The 19,819-nt window shown below is 42.4% G+C and overlaps 1 protein-coding gene across 2 annotated transcripts in view; it reads left to right on the top strand.

Annotated features, from left to right (window-relative positions):
* The first annotated feature begins 5,845 nt into the window (after positions 1 to 5,845).
* LOC311267586 (integrin alpha-3-like) overlaps positions 5,846 to 19,819 on the top strand; it is a 29,422-nt gene continuing 15,448 nt past the window's right edge. For both annotated transcript variants that reach the window (XM_084370730.1, XM_084370731.1), the window contains exons 1-16: positions 5,846 to 5,917; positions 7,068 to 7,237; positions 10,317 to 10,444; positions 12,034 to 12,119; positions 12,857 to 12,993; positions 13,086 to 13,192; positions 13,272 to 13,364; positions 13,537 to 13,596; positions 13,683 to 13,836; positions 13,946 to 14,139; positions 14,552 to 14,640; positions 14,748 to 14,881; positions 15,362 to 15,439; positions 15,528 to 15,595; positions 17,471 to 17,607; positions 18,776 to 18,919. In XM_084370730.1, the coding sequence (XP_084226856.1) occupies positions 7,080 to 7,237; positions 10,317 to 10,444; positions 12,034 to 12,119; positions 12,857 to 12,993; positions 13,086 to 13,192; positions 13,272 to 13,364; positions 13,537 to 13,596; positions 13,683 to 13,836; positions 13,946 to 14,139; positions 14,552 to 14,640; positions 14,748 to 14,881; positions 15,362 to 15,439; positions 15,528 to 15,595; positions 17,471 to 17,607; positions 18,776 to 18,919 (1,767 nt within the window). In that variant the 5' untranslated portion in view covers positions 5,846 to 5,917; positions 7,068 to 7,079. The remainder of the gene's footprint in view (positions 5,918 to 7,067; positions 7,238 to 10,316; positions 10,445 to 12,033; positions 12,120 to 12,856; positions 12,994 to 13,085; positions 13,193 to 13,271; positions 13,365 to 13,536; positions 13,597 to 13,682; positions 13,837 to 13,945; positions 14,140 to 14,551; positions 14,641 to 14,747; positions 14,882 to 15,361; positions 15,440 to 15,527; positions 15,596 to 17,470; positions 17,608 to 18,775; positions 18,920 to 19,819) is intronic.

Genomic DNA, 19,819 nt, shown 5'->3' on the forward strand with positions numbered 1-19,819 from the left:
GAATTTTTATCTGAGTTTTTATCAAGTCTAGTCCTCAAATCAGATAAAGTAATTATTGTAGGTGATTTTAATATTCATGTGGATGTCGTTAATGATAGCCTTAGTACTGCATTTATCTCATTATTAGACTCTATTGGCTTCTCTCAGTGTGTACATAAACCAACTCACTGTTTTGACCACACCCTTGACCTTGTTCTAGCTTATGGTGTCGAGATTGAAAATCTAACAGTTTCTCCACAGAATCCTCTTTTATCAGACCATCACTTAATAACTTTTGACGTTCTATTACTGGACTACACACCATTAGGCAAAAACTCCTTCACTAGATGTCTATCTGATAGTGCTGTAGCTAAATTTAAGGAAATTATACCGCTGGCACTAAATTCAATGCCATGTCTTAATATAATAGAGGACTCCTCCGCTAACCTCAGTTCCTCACAAATTGATCATCTTGTTGATAGCACCGCAGGCTCATTGCGAACAACACTGGACTCTATTGCCCCTCTGAAAAAGAAACCTATAAAACACAGGAGGTTAGCACCTTGGTATAACTCGGATACCCGCAAATTGAAGCAAACATCACGGAAATTTGAAAGGAAATGGCGTTCCACCAATTTGGAAGAATCCCGCTTAGCCTGGAAAGATAGCCTTAAAATATATAGGAAGGCCCTCCGCAATGCCAGAGCAAACTATTACTCGTCATTAATAGAGGAAAATAAAAACAACACCAGGTTTCTTTTCAGCACCGTTGCCAGGCTGACAGAAAGTCACAGCTCTACTGAACCATGTATTCCTACAACGCTCAGTAGTAATGACTTCATGAGCTTCTTTAATGATAAAATTTTAACTATTAGAGACAAAATCCATCATCGCTTGCCCTCAACTGGCACTATTGTATCTTTAAACACAGGAACCTCAGAAACAGTTGTAAATTCTGACTTATATTTAGACTGCTTCTCTCCCATTGACCTCCACCAACTAACTTCGATGATTTCTTCATCTAGACCAACAACTTGTCTCCTAGACCCCATCCCAACTAGGTTGCTGAAAGAAACTTTGCCTTTAATTAGCACATCTCTACTAGAAATGATCAACCTGTCTCTATTAACAGGATACGTACCACAGTCCTTTAAACTAGCTGTAATTAGACCGCTCCTTAAAAAGCCTAATCTTGATCCAGAAGCTTTAGCCAACTATAGACCTATATCCAACCTCCCTTTCCTTAGGAACTACAAGTAATCCTGCGTTCTGGGAGCGTAATGCTCTAGTTGGGTAATAGGGTAGTATGAGCTCCTGGAGATATGATGGTGCCTGACCATTAACAGCTTTCTAAGTGAGGAGAAGGATTTTAAACTCTATTCTTGATTTTACAGGGAGCCAGTGCAGAGAGGCCAATACAGGAGTAATATGATCTCTTTTCTTAGTTCCTGTCAGTACACGTGCTGCAGCATTCTGGACCAGCTGGAGACTCTTTAGAGACTTGTTAGGGCAGCCTGATAATAGAGAATTACAATAGTCCAGCCTAGAAGTAACAAATGCATGGACTAGCTTTTCTGCATCTTTTTGATACAGGATGGGCCTGATTTTTGCAATGTTACGTAGATGAAAAAATGCAGACCTTGAAATTTGTTTTATGTGGCAGCTGAAGGACATATCTTGATCAAAGATAACTCCCAGATTCCTGACGGTGGTGCTGGAGGCCAAGTTAATGCAATCCAAACTAGCTATATCATTAGATAATGCATCTCTAAGGTGTTTAGGACCAAGTACTATAACTTCGGTTTTATCTGAATTTAAAAGCAGAAAATTGCAGGTCATCCAGGTCATAATGTCCTTGAGACATGCATGGAGTTTAGTTAGCTGATTAGTTTCATCTGGCTTTATTGATAAGTATAACTGGGTATCATCTGTGTAACAATGAAAGTTTATGGAGTGTTTCTGAATTATATTTCCTAGAGGGAACATATATAAGGTGAATAGTATGGGTCCAAGCACGGAGCCTTGAGGAACACCATGACTAACCTTGGTATACAGGGATGACTCATCATTAACATGTACAAACTGAAATCGATCTGATAAATAGGACTTAAACCAGTGTAATGCGGGTCCTTTAATGCCAATTAAGTGTTCCAGTCTCTGTAGTAGAATGTGATGATCAATGGTATCAAATGCAGCACTAAGATCTAGCAAGACCAGGACAGAGACAAGTCCTTTGTCAGAAGCGATTAGGAGGAGCTTGTTATGTTTTAATGATATCAAATTGATACTGTATTATAATTTAAGGGTAAAATCTACAGTCAGTCATCGACACTGTAATTCTGCTCACTTATTTACTTACTTATGAGATGCACTGGACAAACATTGGCAAACAAACTGCTATTTTGCGCCGGCATGTCATTACTGCAAACTCTTTTTCTTCTTTCTTTTTTTGGGGGGGTTGAATAGGCTTTTAAAAGATTTGTCGGAATGGCAACACGTTTAAAAAACAAAAAAATACCATTCCGACCTTAGGAGGAAAAATTTGTCGGACTGGTGGGACGTTTCCTTAAAGGTTTAAGTGTTGCCATTCCGACAATTAGGGCCTCATGTCGGAATGGCGACATGTCGAAGTGGCGGTTGCCCCCCCTCCGGATCAAAATCCGATGAGACTCCAGGTGTTTATTCCTCCACTCAGCAAACGTCTTCCGTTTGTTTTGACTCCTCAAGGCAGAAATGACGTGTGTTTGATCGTTCAGGTTTACAACAACGTCAGTATGATTTATGACCAGTGTTGGGTAGTAACGCGTTATTAGTAATGCCGTTACGTAAAGCCGTTACTTCATTCAGTAACTAATAATGTAACATGTTTTTTTAAATTCAGTAACTCTGTTTCCGTTACCAAACGCTGTGTTACTCCAGTCCTTTTGGTGAGGTTTTACAACGACACACAGTTCCCATAACATTTTAGCGATCAATAAAGTTTCATTGAATTGAAAGAAAGACACTGTGAAAAACAAAGCGCCCTCTAGCGTCCCACATGTAATCAAACACACTCAATGAAGAGGACTGGACAGGTCAGGGCAGGGCATGATGGCGAGCGACAAGGGGAAGATAAGTTTCTCCTCGTGGAGATACATTAGTTTCTGCGTTTGGCTGATTAGATTCAGTGATGTGGATGCAAATTAATTGAAACGGTTGTTTTAACCAACAGTTTGTATTATTCATCTGATGATATACTGTCAGTTCTGAAAACACATGAAGACTGGAGATGGACATTCATTCTTCAAACATGATGTTCTTGTTCTTCTCTCATCATGTCCTGATCAAAACAGCTGATAGACGGAAAACAGTTGCTCCAGCTTTCAGACAAACTGAGTTAATGTTGTTTATTTGTGATTTACAGTCAGAGACAGAAGCACTCAGTACCAGATCTGTCTGTGATTATAACCTGCTGGGCAGCACTTATCAATACAGTAACATCTGGTAATCCACGAATACTCGAGTACAGCCACAGCTCAGACTGCTGTTCAACTAGTTAACTAACTGACCAGTCAGGAAGGTCAGCCTGAGGAACAGCTGACTGAAGAAAGCTAGTCCAGTCATCATCTCCTCTCTCCATGTTGATGAAAGTCAGGTGAAGTCTCTTAGTCCACAAAACATTTCTGGAGCTTCACAGTATTCTCCACTGATGCTTCACTGATCTGAGGAGACGATATTTAACCCTTTATTAAGATGAAGTCTTCACTGGAGCTGCTGAGCTAACAGTGTTAGCTAACAGTGTTAGCATGCTCAAGCTTGACTGCATGTGGAGGCTGTAAATGACAGATCAGTTCAGATCAGTTTTTATGGACCTGACTTTCATCAGCGTGGGGGAGAGGACAGAGGATGTTTGCAGAATCTTTGTAGGCTCTCTGCAAGGTGTTTGTAGGTTGTTTGCAGGTTTTTTGCAGGCTGTTTGCAGGTTGTTTGCAGGATGTTTGTCGGCTGTTTGCAGGTTGTTTGCAGGATGTTTGTTGGCTCTTTGTAGGCTGTTTGCAGGTTGCTCTCCAAGAGAGCGTGACCGCCATTTTGGCTCTCCGCCATCTTGTTTCTTTGACTACAACCGCCATCTTGGCTCCTCTTTCTTTGTCTCTGACACACACAGACACACACAGACACACACACACACACACACACACACACACACATGCCCATGCTTTTTGTTATTTGTGCTTGAGTTTGTCTTAGTTTAGTTTCATAGTTTAGCTGCTTTGGTTGAGTGATTGATTTTTGTTTATTGAAAGTATTATTGCTATATAGTTGCTAACAATAATAAAGTCTTCAGCAGTTTTCTGTGATTATTTTGTGCATATGTTTTGTGGCATTTACTGGTTGTGATGGTCAGTGCTCTGATTCATTTCCTTCACTGTTCCTTTAATTGTAAATATTTTACAAAGATTTACATTTAAAGTGAACCCTTCTTTGAGACTAATTTTGGTCTGATTATTGAGCCCTGATTCCAGGGTGGTGCCCTGTCTTAACCATTTGAAAGTTTTTATTTTATTAATTTTAATAATTATTATCAATAATTATTAATTTCTAATAACCACACCTGACCTACCATCAATTCCCAACAGACTGTGGAGACAAACCAACACTGTTCTGGTGACTGTGGTTCAGTTTGTGTCCAGTTTGAGTGAAGCTCGTCTGAGTTCAGTCACAGAGACAAACTTGAGTTCAGACGGTTTATTTTTCTGTTTAGAAGGAAAATAGGTGTCAAAATAGTTCCTTTCTTCACATTTAGTGAGTTCATGTTGTCGACTTGTTCGACTCAGGAGTGAACTGACTGCTTTATTAACTACAGGCTGTCAGACTATCACCTCTGAGCTACACAGTGCTGTTAGCAGCTAGCTGGTTAGCATGCTAACTTCAGCAGAACACAGAACAGAGACGTGTTTGACATCAACACTGCAGTTTTTCATTATAATTATTATTATTATTATTTTTGCTGCATTAATAACCACTGAGTTTTGTTAATGTGCAAACAAACAAACAAACTAACTAACTAACTCACTCTGTGCTCTCCTCCACTCCGGGTGTTTATTCCTCTAGGCTGAAAACATGTTTGTTTCTGCTGTAAAGTTTTAATGTGGGCTCTTATGGGGATTGACTCACTGTGGAGCCTCAAGTGGCCAATAGAGGAACTGCACTTTGTTTTGTGTCGGCTTCACAGGTTGAAGCTCTGACGTCGCCCGCTGCCTCTCCATGATTCAAGAGTGGTGTCAAAAAAAGATTTAAATCTGAAGCACAAAACTGTTCAGATGCTTCCAGTCGACTCTGTAGACTGCGTACGAACACGTTACGCTTTCATTTTACCTCAAGTATAGCTGTGTGTGTGTGTGTGTGTGTGTGTGTGTGTGTGTGTGTGTGAAAATCAGATAAAGGCTAAAACGAGGAAGTCATCACAAATACAGGAAGCTGAAATAAGCCCTAAGTGTGTGTGTGTGTGTGTGTGTGTGTGTGCGCATGCACACACGTGAGTTCAGGCCTCATAACATTAGTCAAACATTCACATTCACCTTCACACACACACACACACATTAGAAACAGGAGCGCGCGTGTGTGTGTGTGGAGAGAGAGAGACAATCAAGGTGCCTTCGCACGCCCGAATGTCCTGAATCCATTTATGACCTGTGTGTGTGTGTGTGTGTGTGTGTGTGTGTGTGTGGGAGGGTTAACACAGAGAGAGAGACATGATTTCATTTAAGGGCGAGCGAGCACAACTGAAGAATGAGAATGAGAGAGAGAGAGAAGGGTGGAGAGTCCTGTAGGAGGAGTAGAGAGAGAGAGAGGAGGGAGGAGAGGATCAGTCAGTGAGCAGACGGAGGAGACATCAGACCGACGACCTGCTGAGGAACATTGACTCAATCTTTATTACAAACGACAGGAAGAGACAAAGGTTTGAATTTCTTCTTCTGCTCTTTAATTTGAGCTCAAATTATGCATGTTTCTGAATCAACAAATGTATCTTTCACGTTTCTGTTTTCATCACATGAACTCATGTTTTTCTCACGAGTATCTTTAACTTCAGTGGATTCACTAATCGTACAAAATGACTTTGAGTGATGGAGCTGCAGCGATCGGTCGGTTCATCGATCAGTCCGTCTGCAGAAAATGAGTTGAAATGTGTTCTGATGGTTCTTCAAAGCTCTGCTGTCTTTGTGTTCGACACACGTTTCACTGGACCCTGAAGATAATAACACCAGTCGACCAAGGCCTGTAATAATTATATTAAATATATCATAACGGTTTCTTCCAGCCGCCGGGAAAAACAATGCAAGTCTTTTTTCAGACAGAACCATCGTCGCATGAAGCGTTGGGTATTTCTGGGTTAACCCCTAACCCCTGACCCAGAACCCTTAGGGTTGAAAATAACGAGCCGTTCCCAGAATCCGTCCGGTCGTCTGTTTCCAGCTCGTTAAATGTGATGATTTGCTGCTTTTCTTTGATATTTCTGACAGTAAATGAAGAAAGAAAATAAGACATTTGAAGACTGAGAAATTATGACAAACTTTTTTTGTAGACTTAACAAATGATTTGACAAATAATGGAAATAATGTTCAGATCAGTGGAGAATGAAAAGATGGTTGCAGCTGTTACAGACTGAAGCTTCAGTGTTACTGCAGCAGCTGAGCTCCTTTATATAAACTTCACTTTGTGTCATGTTCTCACAAACATTAACTGTGAGGACGTAAATGTAACACAGTCGAAGTACAAAATGAAATTACTACAATTCTACAGTACAAGTACTTCAAAACTATGTTAGAACCTGAGTGAAGATACTCAGCAGTTACTGTTATTTTTATTCCTCCCTGTCAGTGACAGTCGTGTTAGGGGGCGTCAGGTCGTCAGGTCATCCGTCCGTCCGTCCTTCACTTAAACCAGGACGGCCCAACGTTTGTCTGCCAGAGGCTCCACAATGATGAATAACTTTTTATGATCTGAGCCAGCAGGGCAGAGCGACAGGAATCAGCAATCAGTGTTGTCTATCATCAAGTTCAGTTTACTGTGACCCGTCTGACACTCACCTGTTGTTGCCGTCCTCTTAGGTGTGCATCTCCATGGCGACAGGTGTGTGTGTGCTGCTGAGTGTGTGGGTGGGTGTGTGCGTGGCATTGAACCTCGACACATCGTTCCCGGTGGTGAAGACGGGCGGAGATGGAAGTCTGTTCGGCCTGTCTGTGGCTCTGCACCAGGACCTGAAGACAGACAGCTACCTGTGAGTACACACCTGTCTGAAACACGTGCTGCTCTCTGATTGGCTGACAGATAATTCTGAACTGAACACACACGCATATTTTATTCAGTCTAAACTTTAACAATGATTTAAATCATTTCTACACGTCTGCTGGCCTGGAATTTATATTTAACCCTAACCCTGTTAATCTGAGTCAGTGTTCAGTCTGTTAATCTGAGTCAGTGTTCAGTCTGTAGTCTGAGTCAGTGTTCAGTCTGTTAATCTGAGTCAGTGTTCAGTCTGTTAATCTGAGTCAGTGTTCAGTCTGTAGTCTGAGTCAGTGTTCAGTCTGTTAATCTGAGTCAGTGTTCAGTCTGTAATCTGAGTCAGTGTTCAGTCTGTTAATCTGAGTCAGTGTTGAGTCTGTTAATCTGAGTCAGTGTTCAGTCTGTAATCTGAGTCAGTGTTCAGTCTGTAATATGAGTCAGTGTTCAGTCTGTTAATCTGAGTCAGTGTTCAGTCTGTAATCTGAGTCAGTGTTCAGTCTGTAATCTGAGTCTGCCAATCAGACGGTCAATGGTTCAATTCCCAGCCTGCAGTCAACACGTCAACATGTCTGACTGTGTCGTAAGCACTTCGATCGCTGAGACGAACGATGAGTCCGTTTATCTAAATCCTGTTAACATCGTGTGACCTGTCATGCTGCCTGATGGTGACACACACACACACACACACACACACACACACACCAGCTGTGAACACACACACTGTTACCGTGACGATGCTGCTCATTTATTATTGATCTGATGAAAGTTGTTGAGAAGCTTGCTGAGACAGACAGACAGACAGACAGACAGTTAGACGGAGACAACGGCACAGGTTATTCGTGTGTGTGTGTGTGTGTGTGTGTGTGTGTGTGTGTGCGTGTGCGTGTGCGTGTGTGTGTGTGTGTGCGTGTGTCTGTGTGTGTGTGTGTGTGTGTGTGTGTGTGTGTGAGAGAGAGCAAATTCCTCTTGTGTAACCGGGTAATAGTGTATTTTTCATCTACTGAACCCCTCATCCAACACATTATTACACTGCAGTGCACACACACACACACACACACACACACACACACACACACACACACACACACACTCAGTCAGGTGAATGCCCTGCAGTGTTAATAATGTGTTTGATTCTCCTGTCTGAGAAAACATCAGCTGCAGCAGGAAGCTGAGGCTGAAGCTGAAACTGAGGCTGAAACTGAGGCTGAAGCTATTTCCAGGGCTCTATGAATAACTTCTTGGCATCCTTGTGGAGACTCCAGGAGCCACTGGGGAAATCTTGAGAAATTGGTAGGCCTTCAAGAGGAGGGTACAGGAATCTGTAGAAAGGACCTTTTCTGTAGGTCATTGGGTTTGTTCCAGGAGTCCTGGAGGGATTTGTTCATGTCAGCAGAGACAGACGTCAGTGTTCAGAGTCTGAGCAGCTGCTGTTGTAACTGATGCTGACAGGTCACATGACCTCAGGGTCACCTCAGGTCCTGTGACCTGTCACAGTGTCCTCGTCTCACCTGTCCCACCTGTCTCACCTGTCTCACGTGTACCACCTGTCTCACCTGTCACAGTGTCTTTGACTCACCCGTCTCCCTCGTCTCCCCCTCACAGTCTCTCTCTCTGGTCCAGAGTGTAGAGGTCACTCAGAGGTCACACAGCTCTCTGTCTCTACAGTCACCATGACGACTGGCTCTTTATGTTCTCTAATTTGATTGGCTGCTAATGGACCCCCCCCCAAACACACACATAAATCTCATTCCCTCTGTGAGTTCAAAGCGTCAAGAGGTAAATGTGTCCTCTGATTGGCTCATCCCATCAGGTGTCTCCCTGTGTGATTGGTTGGAAATCAATAGCTGATAATAATAATAATAATGACAGGGAAGGGTTGAGGGCTCCTTGGGAGGTTGAGGGCTCCTTGGGAGGTTGAGTGGTCCTTGAGGATGTTCCAGGATTCCTTGAAGAGTTCAAACTGTTGCTTTAATATCAGTCTGTCAGGTCACATGACTGATCAAACATCACCATGGTAACACACCTGATCAGATCTGAGGTCAGAGGTCACACAGAGACCTGGATCAACTGCTGTGTGTTCAGCTGGAGCGCTGATCCCACATCTGTGTGTGTGTGCGTGCGTGCGTGCGTGCGTGAGAGAGAGAGACAGGAAATGAAACTCATTCAGAGAGCATAACACACACACACACACACACACACACACACACACACACACACACACACACACACGCACACACACACTTTAAATGAATTCTCAGTTGTTTGGACACATTTCACACATTGTTTCAGTGTTTCCAGTCCAGTTCAGCAGGGACCAGCACAGGCCAGTTAGACCAGTCCGGGCTGGTCCGGTTCAGTTAGAGGTCTGGTGTGAGGGGGGAGACTTATTAACTCACTAAAATATAATTTTACATTTTTTATTTAAATCTGCAGTGAACAAAAGTCTAACAGCTCCATGTGTCGATCTGCAGGGGAGTCCAGATAATCCAGTTAGTCTAGTTAGTCCAGATAATCCAGATAGTCTAGTTAGTCCAGTTAGTCTAGTTAGTTTAGTTAGTCCAGATAATCCAGATATTCCAGTTAGTCCAGATAATCCAGATAATGTGTGTCTGTGTGTGTGTGTGTGTGTGTGTGTGTGTCTGTGTGTGTGTCTGTGTGTGTGTGTGTGTGTGTGTGTCTGTCTGTGTGTGTGTGTGTGTGTGTGTCTGTGTGTGTGTGTGTGTGTGTGTGTGTCTGTGTGTCTGTGTTTCTGTGTGTGTGTGTGTGTGTGTGTGTGTGTCTGTGTGTGTGTCTGTGTGTCTGTGTGTGTGTGTGTGTGTGTGTCTGTGTCTGTGTCTGTGTCTGTGTGTCCTGGACGTCCTTCACACGTCTCTTCATGTATTCCAGAACCGTCAGAAGAACAGAGGGTTCTGTTGTCAAAGTCAAATGTTTGAACCAAACGCTACTTTAGAAAGGTCTTGGTGTCCTTGAAAGAGTTCCAGGATGCTTCATGTCCTTCAAGGCATTCCAGGGAGAAAGTTTGCTCTGAAGGTAACGCACCTTCTCACCTGTCTGATCCTGTCTCATCCTGACAGGCTATTGGTCGGAGCACCCAGGGAGAAGGCGGAGCCTAATGTTCCAGCTAATCGAACAGGAGGAGTGTACAGCTGTCAGATCACTGCTGACCAATCAGACTGCAGCAGGATGAAGCTCATTGACCCAGGTGAGACTCACCTCTAGTGCAACACTCTTGAGTCCAAGACCAATTGTGCTACAGGGACAATAAAGTATATCGTATCTTCACAGTAAGACTGACCTGTAACGTGTCTAAAGTAACTAAGTACTTTTACTCAAGTAACCCTAACTTTACAAATGTGAGGTACTTTTCTCTACTTGAGTATCTCCATTTAATTTAACGTTTTACTTCTACTCCCCTACATCTCTGAGGTTTGGGGTCACCCAGACAATTTCATGTTTTCCATGAAAACTCACTTTTATTCATCAAACGAGTTGCAAAATGAATAGAACATATAGTCAAGACATCGACGAGGTTAGAAACAATGACTTTTATTTGAAATAATAATTTTGTCCTTCAAACTTGGGGGCACTTCTTACGTACCATACAGTCAAGCTGCTCCCACAACAGCTCAATAGGGTTGAGATCTGGTGACTGCGCTGGCCACTCCACCACAGACTGAATACCAGCTGACTGCTTCTTCCCTCAATAGTTCTTGCTTAGTTTGGAGGTGTGCTTTGGGTCATCGTCCTGTTGTAGGAGGAAATTGGCTCCAATCAAGTGCTGTCCACAGGGTATGGCATGGCGTTGCAAAAAGGAGTGATAGCCTTCCTTATTCAAAATCCCTTTTACCTTGTACAAATCTCCCACTTTACCAGCACCAAAGCAGCCCCAGACCATCACATTACCTCCACCATGCTTGACAGATGGCGTCAGGCAGGGCATCGAACCCACAAACGCTGACGCTCCAGATACTCAACTAGCTCAAAGGAAGCCCAGTTTTATAGCTTCTCTAATCAGCACAACAGTTTTCAGCTGTGCTAACATAATTGCACAAGGGTTTTCTAATCATCGATTAGCCTTTTAACACGATTAGCTAACACGATGTGCCGTTAGAACACAGGAGTGATGGCTGCTGGAAATGGGCCTCTGTACAACCGTGTAGCTACTCCATTAAAAATCAGCTGTTTCCAGCTAGAATAGTAATTTACCACATTAACAATGTCTAGAATGTATTTCTGATTAATTTAATGTTGTCTTCATTGAAAAAAACAGTGCTTTTCTTTAAAAAATAAGGACATTTCTAAATGACCCCAAACTTTTAAACAGTAGTGTAAATACTCTACATATTACTACAGTACAGTACATAACAGTACAGTACTGGTACTCTATATGTGCAGTACTAGTAGTATATTAACAGTACTACAGTACAGTACTGGTACTTTATGCAGTATTAGCAGTAACAGATCTGCTCAGTCACTGTTATTATATTCACATAGAGCTGATCTGTGATCGTATCTCTCCTGGTGCATTATGGGTAGTCCACTTCTTAGTGAGATGTGGCAGCCGCTGTCTGTAGCTGTGTTTAAAATCATCCACTCATTCACTCACTCCCTATCCCCTACATCGTGTATATGATATGGTGCACTACATCCGTGATAGGGGCGATTTGGAACACAGCTCGTGTCTCTGTTCTGGTGCATTATGGGTAGTCTACCCCTCAGTGAGACATGGCAGCTGCTGTCTGAGTGGCTGTAATCCAGTTTAGTGTCTGTCACCTCTCCTCTCTGTTTCAGATGTGAACCTGTCTGAGGACCTGATCGAGGACATGTGGTTGGGTGTCTCAGTAGCCAGTCAGGGTCGACCTGGGGGGCGGGTCCTGGTGAGTCTGTTTTCTCATTGGCTCATCAAACTGTCTCTATTTTCAATCATTAATGTAGATCCTGATTTTAAAGGCTCAGTTCACCCTTTATGTTAACTGTAGAGACACCTGAACACACACAGTCGATCAGTGACCCAACTTACTAATCCAATGAGTAAATAACTAATTACCTTACTTAACTTGCTCAACTCGTTATTAACTACAGAACAACTGACTAAAAAAATCAGTTATTATGCCTAACTATTTCAATTCATACAAAAATTGTCTAAGTGATTAACCCATCTAAAACTGACTGACTGACTCAATTTCCTAAATATCTAACTGGTTAACTGTGTTGACTAAATAAGTAATTAAATAATTAATTGTAACTGGCTGACTAATTGACTGATTGCACAGCTAAACAACTAGTTGGTTAATCTGATCAGCTCATTAGTTACTGGCTAACTGGCTCACTGACTTACCAGTTGTCTAGCGCACTGAATGTCAACTTACCCTCCTAACTACCAAACTGACTGTTTAATTAATCTGATTTATTAATGACTACTGAATATATTTGTTAACTAACTAATACGCAAATTAACTAATGGATTAGTTTACTAATTAGCCAACTTACTTACCAACCAACCAACCAACTAATTATCCCACTAACTAACTAACTAACTAACTAACTAGCCAACAAACTAACTAAGTATAACCAATCAACTTACTAGCTAACCGTCACTCCTCTCTTCTTCCAGACGTGTGGTCATCGTTTCGTTAAACTCTACGGAGCGTTCAAACTCAGACATATGATTGGCCACTGTTATCTCCGTGGAAACGACCTGCAGTACAACGACACAGACATCCACTGGCAGAACCTCGACCAGCCCTGCAGGTGAGTCACATGACACGTAGGTCACATGACACGCAGGTCACATGACACATGGTGTTTGCTGTCAGTTAGCCTGTGTTTCTGTGTGTGTTTAGTCACCTGGGTGATGTCCGCAGTCAGGTCATGTGTAACATGGGGATCTCTGCCTCCATCACCCAGACTGAAGTCATTGTCGGCTCACCTGGAAGCTTCGAATGGCAAGGTGAGACTGTTTATCACCTCTTCTCTCTGAGACGACATCTGTTCTTCTGATTATTTGTGTGTGTGTGTGTGTATTGTAGGTAACGTCCACGTTTCCTGGATGAATCCAGATGTCCTCTTTGACACCAGGAGGAGTTCCTTCCCCAACCTGCAGCGCAGGAACATTTATATAGGTGAACTGTCCCTTTATGTCAGATTCCTGACTGAGTGAAGGCATGAAACACAATTAATCAATCAATCAATCAATCAATCATGAAACATGTTGATGTGATTCAATGGTACGTCACTTCCTGATGACATCATTATCTCTGATCTGAGAATCTTCATGTGTGTGTGTGTGTGCAGGATATTCACTCACTCAGGCTCGTCGCCTCCTCTTTCAGGAAGATGAAACCATAGTAACAGGTGATGGACTGTAAAGTATTGAACAGATCTATTGATTGACAGACTGACGTATTGATTGATGTATTGATCAATGTATTGATGAACAGGAGCTCCAAAGGACAGTAAAGACGATGCTCGTGGTTCTGTGCTGTTGGCGGTCAAACGCTCTGATAAACTGATGATTCAGCAGACTCTGCGCGGTGAGCAGACGGGCTCGTACTTCGGTAACGCCGTGGCAACCACCGACCTCAACAACGACGGGTAACAAAGACATACAGCTCACACCCAATCAGAAAATAGTTTTCTCACAGCGAGATCCTAAAATCTGAATAAAACACGGTCACATTTATTGGTTAATTTCCTGCTGCAGGTGGAACGACCTGCTGGTGGGCGCTCCTTTTTACTTCCATCGTCAGCAGGAGGTGGGCGGGGCAGTTTATGTCTACATGAATGCAAGAGGTCGGTTTGATTCTCAGCCCAGTGTGGTGCTGAGAGGACCGGCTGGGTCGGCCTTCGGTATGTCTGTGACCGCTGCCGGAGACCTCAACCAAGATGGCTTCCAGGGTGAGGACACGATAAAACACTGATGATGAAGTGATGAAATGTCTGATGTGTGATGAAGACTCTGATGTGTGATGAAGACTCTGATGTGTGACGTAGATTCTGATGTGTGATGAAGACTGTGATGTGTGATGTAGACTCTGATGTGTGATGAAGACTCTCATGTGTGATGAAGACTGATGTGTGATGAAGACTCTGATGTGTGATGTAGACTCTGATGTGTGATGTAGATTCTGATGTGTGATGAAGACTCTGATGTGTGATGTAGATTCTGATGTGTGATGAAGACTCTGATGTGTGATGAAGACTCTGATGTGTGATGTAGATTCTGATGTGTGATGAAGACTCTGATGTAGACTCTGATGTGTGATGAAGACTGTGATGTGTGATGAAGACTCTGATCTCTGTGTGTCAGACTTTGCAGTCGGGGCTCCGTTCCATGAAACAGGAAGTGTAATGATCTGGAGCGGCAGCAGTGAGGGGGTCTCTACAGAACCGAGCCAGGTCTGACACTGAGCACACCTGTATGATGACGGTCAGCCGTAGGTCACACCTGTATGATGACGGTCAGCCGTAGGTCACACCTGTAACTCCCCACTGTCTCTCTGCAGGTGATCCTGGGCCATGCGGTCTCTCCTGGGTTCAGGACTTTCGGGTACTCTCTGTCTGGAGGTCTGGATGTTGATGGGAACAAATATCCAGACCTGCTGGTCGGCTCTCTGGACGACACCATCGCTCTGCTCAGGTACCTCAAACCCTCCAAGCACATCACCTGTCTGTGTTGACAGTTAAGTGTTCAAGTTTAAAATCTGTATTTAAATCACAGAAAACAGTTCGATGTCACGTTCATGTGATTTGTCTCTTCAACACATCTCTGATCTACTGATAACTCAAACTCAGTTTACGATTGTGCTGGCTGCTGTAATCATGCAGCTGTTAACCTTTTATTCTGCATGGAAGCAGCAAGTCCAAACTACCAGTACGTAATGATCTGTAACGACCAGTGGGTCCATTTCAAGTTTTCTCTTATTATTTGTATCACCAAAACTAAACTCTAGTATCGACTATCATACTAACTATAACCACAACTAACTGTTTACTCTCAGTTAACTGTCCAGTTCTGCTCACATGAACCTGTTTGTTTGTTCTGACACTGACATTCTCACTGTTACAGTGCTTAGACATGTTTTACTGTTTCATATTAATTGATTGATTGTTTCCTCAGAACTCGTCCAGTCGTTCACATCAATAAAACTCTCAAAGTTTCTCCGGACATTGTCGACCCAAACAGCTGTGACTTCTGGTGAGATTCAGCCCTGGTAACATGCTAACAGCTAACAGCTAACAGCTAACAGGCTGATTCACTGTGTGTGTGTGTGTGTCTGTGTCAGTATCCAGGTGGAGGTCTGTTTCTCGTACATACTCAGCGCCGGAGAGAAGAGCGACAGAGACAACATCAGTGAGTAAACAGCTGATTTTCCACTCAGCTTTTTATTTCTGACAGAACATTTTACACTTTTCTAAATACTCGATATTCTGACATCATGTCCTCATGACAACAGCGGCGCTAAGCATCTTCTCCAGTTTCTCCCAGTAGCCACAAAAATCATTTTCCTTACAGAGCTCCGTTATAAAAGACCTTCACCTGCAAACGTGTTCAGCTGTGACTCGGCTCATATGCGCTAGGCGAGCTATTCTTATTGGACTGAATATCCACACAGAAAAAAAAAGGTGTTTCCTGTTCATAGTGTAGCACCCCGTTGCCACAGATCACAGTTTCCAACGCCCTGTAAGGCAGACATAGACAGACGGCAGCGTAGGATTGCAAATGTAAATCTTCTTTCAGCTTTAGAGTCCACTTTCCATTTTAATGTGTCCAATACTTTGATTTATGAGCAAATACCTGCAGGAAATTAAGGACATTCACATCAGCTGAGTGTGGTGTGTCTGATGTGCATTAATATTAACTCATAGACTACTGGGCGTCACGTCAAACACAGATGATTTTATTTTTGGTGATCATCACTATGAACTCTGACTTATTAATTTAATCCAGACATTGTCTTCTCCCAAAGCTAACTGAGTACTTTTATTGCCTAAACTTAACTAATGTTAACTAAACATGGACATGTACTTTTAATACCTGAAACAATAAATTCACTGAGTCTTATATAGTCAAACGCTTCGCACACGGGACACAAACTTTGGTCACACACACAGAAGTCATTTTCAAAAATATATGTTTTATAACAGAAATCCCCCCATAAAACCACCCAAGTGGTCAGAATATCACCTTCCATACACGTAGATGAGGTCAAATAACCAAATTATATAAACACAACGTGCACGCACACGCACGCAATTTCAATTTCGATTTAACAAGCTTTATTGGCATGAATGGTTTATACAATATTGCTAAAGCAAAGTATTAAACAATAAATAATACATTATATATATTATTATGTATATAATATATAATAATATATATTATACATACACTCTCTTTCTCTCCTTACTAATAACAAACACCCCATGTCTCAGTGTCTCTGAGTCCAAACACACTGCAGCCTGTTAGCTTCTGTTAGCTTCTGTCGCTAACCTGACAGATGGACTGTTTATGAGCACACGATGCTAACGAGTCTGTTTATGGTCAGGAGTCATTATCATTAATAGCTTCCTCTGTGTGTGTGTGTTTGTGTGTGTGTGTGCTCTCAGCTAATTTGTCCGGTTTGATTGATTGACAGGACAAAGCTGTCAATTAATGACTGCTGTTAATCAGTTAAGTGACACATGGGCGCACACACCCACACCTGCCCACAACCCCCCAGCTACCCACACCCACACACACACACACACACACACACACACACCCCACACACACACCAGATAACAGCATAATGTGTCCTTGTGTTTACTTGTGTCCTTGTCTTCTGTGTTTCTCTGAATGATAAATCACATTACAGAAACTGATTTTATTACATCTGAAACACACACACACACACACACACACACACACACACACACAGACATTGGGGAGCTGTATGTGTGTGTATCCTGGGTGTGTCTTATTAATTTGTCCAATCAGAGACAAGGACTCACTGTTAGTATGACCCCAAACCGCCGCACAAACACACACACACACAAAATATAAACAGCAGATTAAAATCACAACAAGTTAAAACACAAAGAAACAGACAACAAAGTGTTTATCATGACTCATCACAACATCATACTTTGAACTAATAAACATTCAATATATTGTTACTGTGTGTTGTTCACCTGTCTCTCCGTTTGTCTGTCTCTCCATCTGTCTGTCTGTCTGTCTGTCTGTCAGCTGTCCACCTCACTGTATCTGCTGATGTCACCAGCCTCAAGTCCCGCCTCCGTTTCCAGGACAACGGGCAGAGTGTTTACTCTGGTTACCTGTCACTGCCAAAGAAACACTGTCAAACCCTGAGAGTGGGACTGCTGGTGAGACATTAAACAGATAACAGCCTGACATCCTGTTAGCACCACCTACAGGTTACAGTGTTAATGACAGTCACATTCATAGTTCAATGTTTATTTTTTGTTTTTTGATCTGTTTGTTGGTTGGTTGGTTGGTTGGTTGGTGTGTAATGAAACTTGGATGGAGGATGGGCTTTGGCCCAGAATAGACCCCATTAACTTTTGGTGTTGATCCAGCTAAAGAGACAGATCCAGGATTTTTTTCTCTTTTTTAAACATTGCGAGACAGGCACTTGTTCCAGACTTTTATTGATGAAGATGCAAAAGTTTCTGCAGAGAGTTTGGTATATTTTAATTAAAGGAAGTTCTGCTGTGTGAGATAAGACTGACTGGTTCTTCTAATCAGTTTGACAGAGTTTACATCCTGCTTCTACACCAGTGTTCAGAGGGAAAACAGTAAAGTTTCTGTAACAGATTGCTGACAGCGTCTGAGAGCAGCAGTTCGGCTTTACAGTGTTCAGTGAACAGGAGGACCTTTGACTGTTTCTCTAAAGAGCATAGGTGCACGTTGAGCTTTCAGTTGGTCGACATGCAGATACATTGTTGAGCTGTGTAAGTTGAGTTAAAGTTCACGCAATGTTCTGGGCTCGGCCTGTCATGTCTTTGTGTATGTCTTATCAGTACATGTTAGTGGCGTTGCCCGCAAATGACTCAGTGAATATCCTGTGCCACTGACATTGTGTTTCAGACATGTCACATCAGGCCTGATGTTTTTAATCCATTAACTGGAAATCCTGTTTACTTCACATTCCTGCAGGTCATTCTCCAGAACATGCTTCTGCTTTCAGCCTGATTTCTCTTCAGGCAGCAGCTCTTTTCACTTAATTTAAATCAGCCTGCCCAGAAACCTGAAATTTTCACAGAGATCATGTTCCACCATGAGTGTTTATTCACATTTGTGTTCTTCTTTAAGTGAAGTCGTTGTGTGTCCTGATGCTGTTAACAGCTGAGACAAATTTGAAAACTGTCACTGTGCTGCATTCGGAGAAACTCTGTAGTCATCTGATGCCTTGACGAGCTGCCATCAATGGATCAAATGACAGAGAACAACCATGGACTGAGGGAATGGTAGAATACTTACTCGTGTTAAAGGTGTTGCTGAGGTTGTGTTCTGTGTGTTTGTGTTCAACAGAGTCCAATCCGAAACAAAGTGGAACCTTTGGTGTTCTCCCTGAACATCTCTCTGTTTGAGAAGCTTCCTAAGAAAAGAAACGCCGTTCAGGACCTCAAACGTCTCCCTGTGCTGAGCCAGACACCCCGACCCATCAGAACCCAGGTTAGAACCCATAGAACTGGGTCAACCCACAGAACCCCAGCTCAAAACCCATCAGAACCCACGTCATAATTCACAAAATGGGTCAAAATCACGGTAAAAACCAGTGATCCCATCAGAGCCCAAACCCATTTGAACCCATCAGACCCAGGCAAGAACACAGTTCAACAGCCACAGAACCTGCAGAAAAGGCATTTGATCAAGTTAGTTGGGAGTTGTTATATAGTGTATTAGGAAAATTAGAATTTCAACAGACCTTTATTAAAACTATTAAAGCCTTATATAATAACCCAAAGGCAAGAGTAAAAATAAACGGAGCAGTGTCAAACTGTTTTGGCCTGGAAAGAAGGACCAGTCAGTGCTGTCTACTAAGTCCTTAACTGTTTGCAATTTTTGTCGAGCTATTAAGTCAGGGGATTACTCAAGATAATATTACAGGCATTACAATGCTCGGCCAAGAACACAACATTTCCTTATTTGCAGACAATGTTTTAGTCTCCTTGTCTCACCAAGAGTGTTCGGTTTGGAAATTGTTGTCATTTTTAGATGCCTTTAGCTCTGCATCAGGATACAAACTCAATATTTCGAAGTCCCACGTACTTAATTTAAATTATAGACCTAGCCAGATCATCAGCTCCAAGATCAAATTAAATTGGGATCTGGATCAGATTAAATATCAGTACATATCCCTAAAGAGCTAACCAATGTGTATGATTTACATTTTAACTTGATAAGACAAAAGATAAAGGAAGACATAAGGAGGTGGAATTTAATGCCAGTATTAGGTTTTGAGTCACGGATGGAGTCGGTAAAACTTAATATATTGCCTTGGGTGCTATATTTGTTTCAGACTGTTCCAATTGAAATAACAGAAACAATTCAATGAAGGGGATAAATTATTAT

Source organism: Pagrus pagrus (genome assembly GCF_965226575.1).
Source record: "Pagrus pagrus genome assembly, chromosome: 13".
NCBI lineage: Eukaryota > Metazoa > Chordata > Actinopteri > Spariformes > Sparidae > Pagrus > Pagrus pagrus.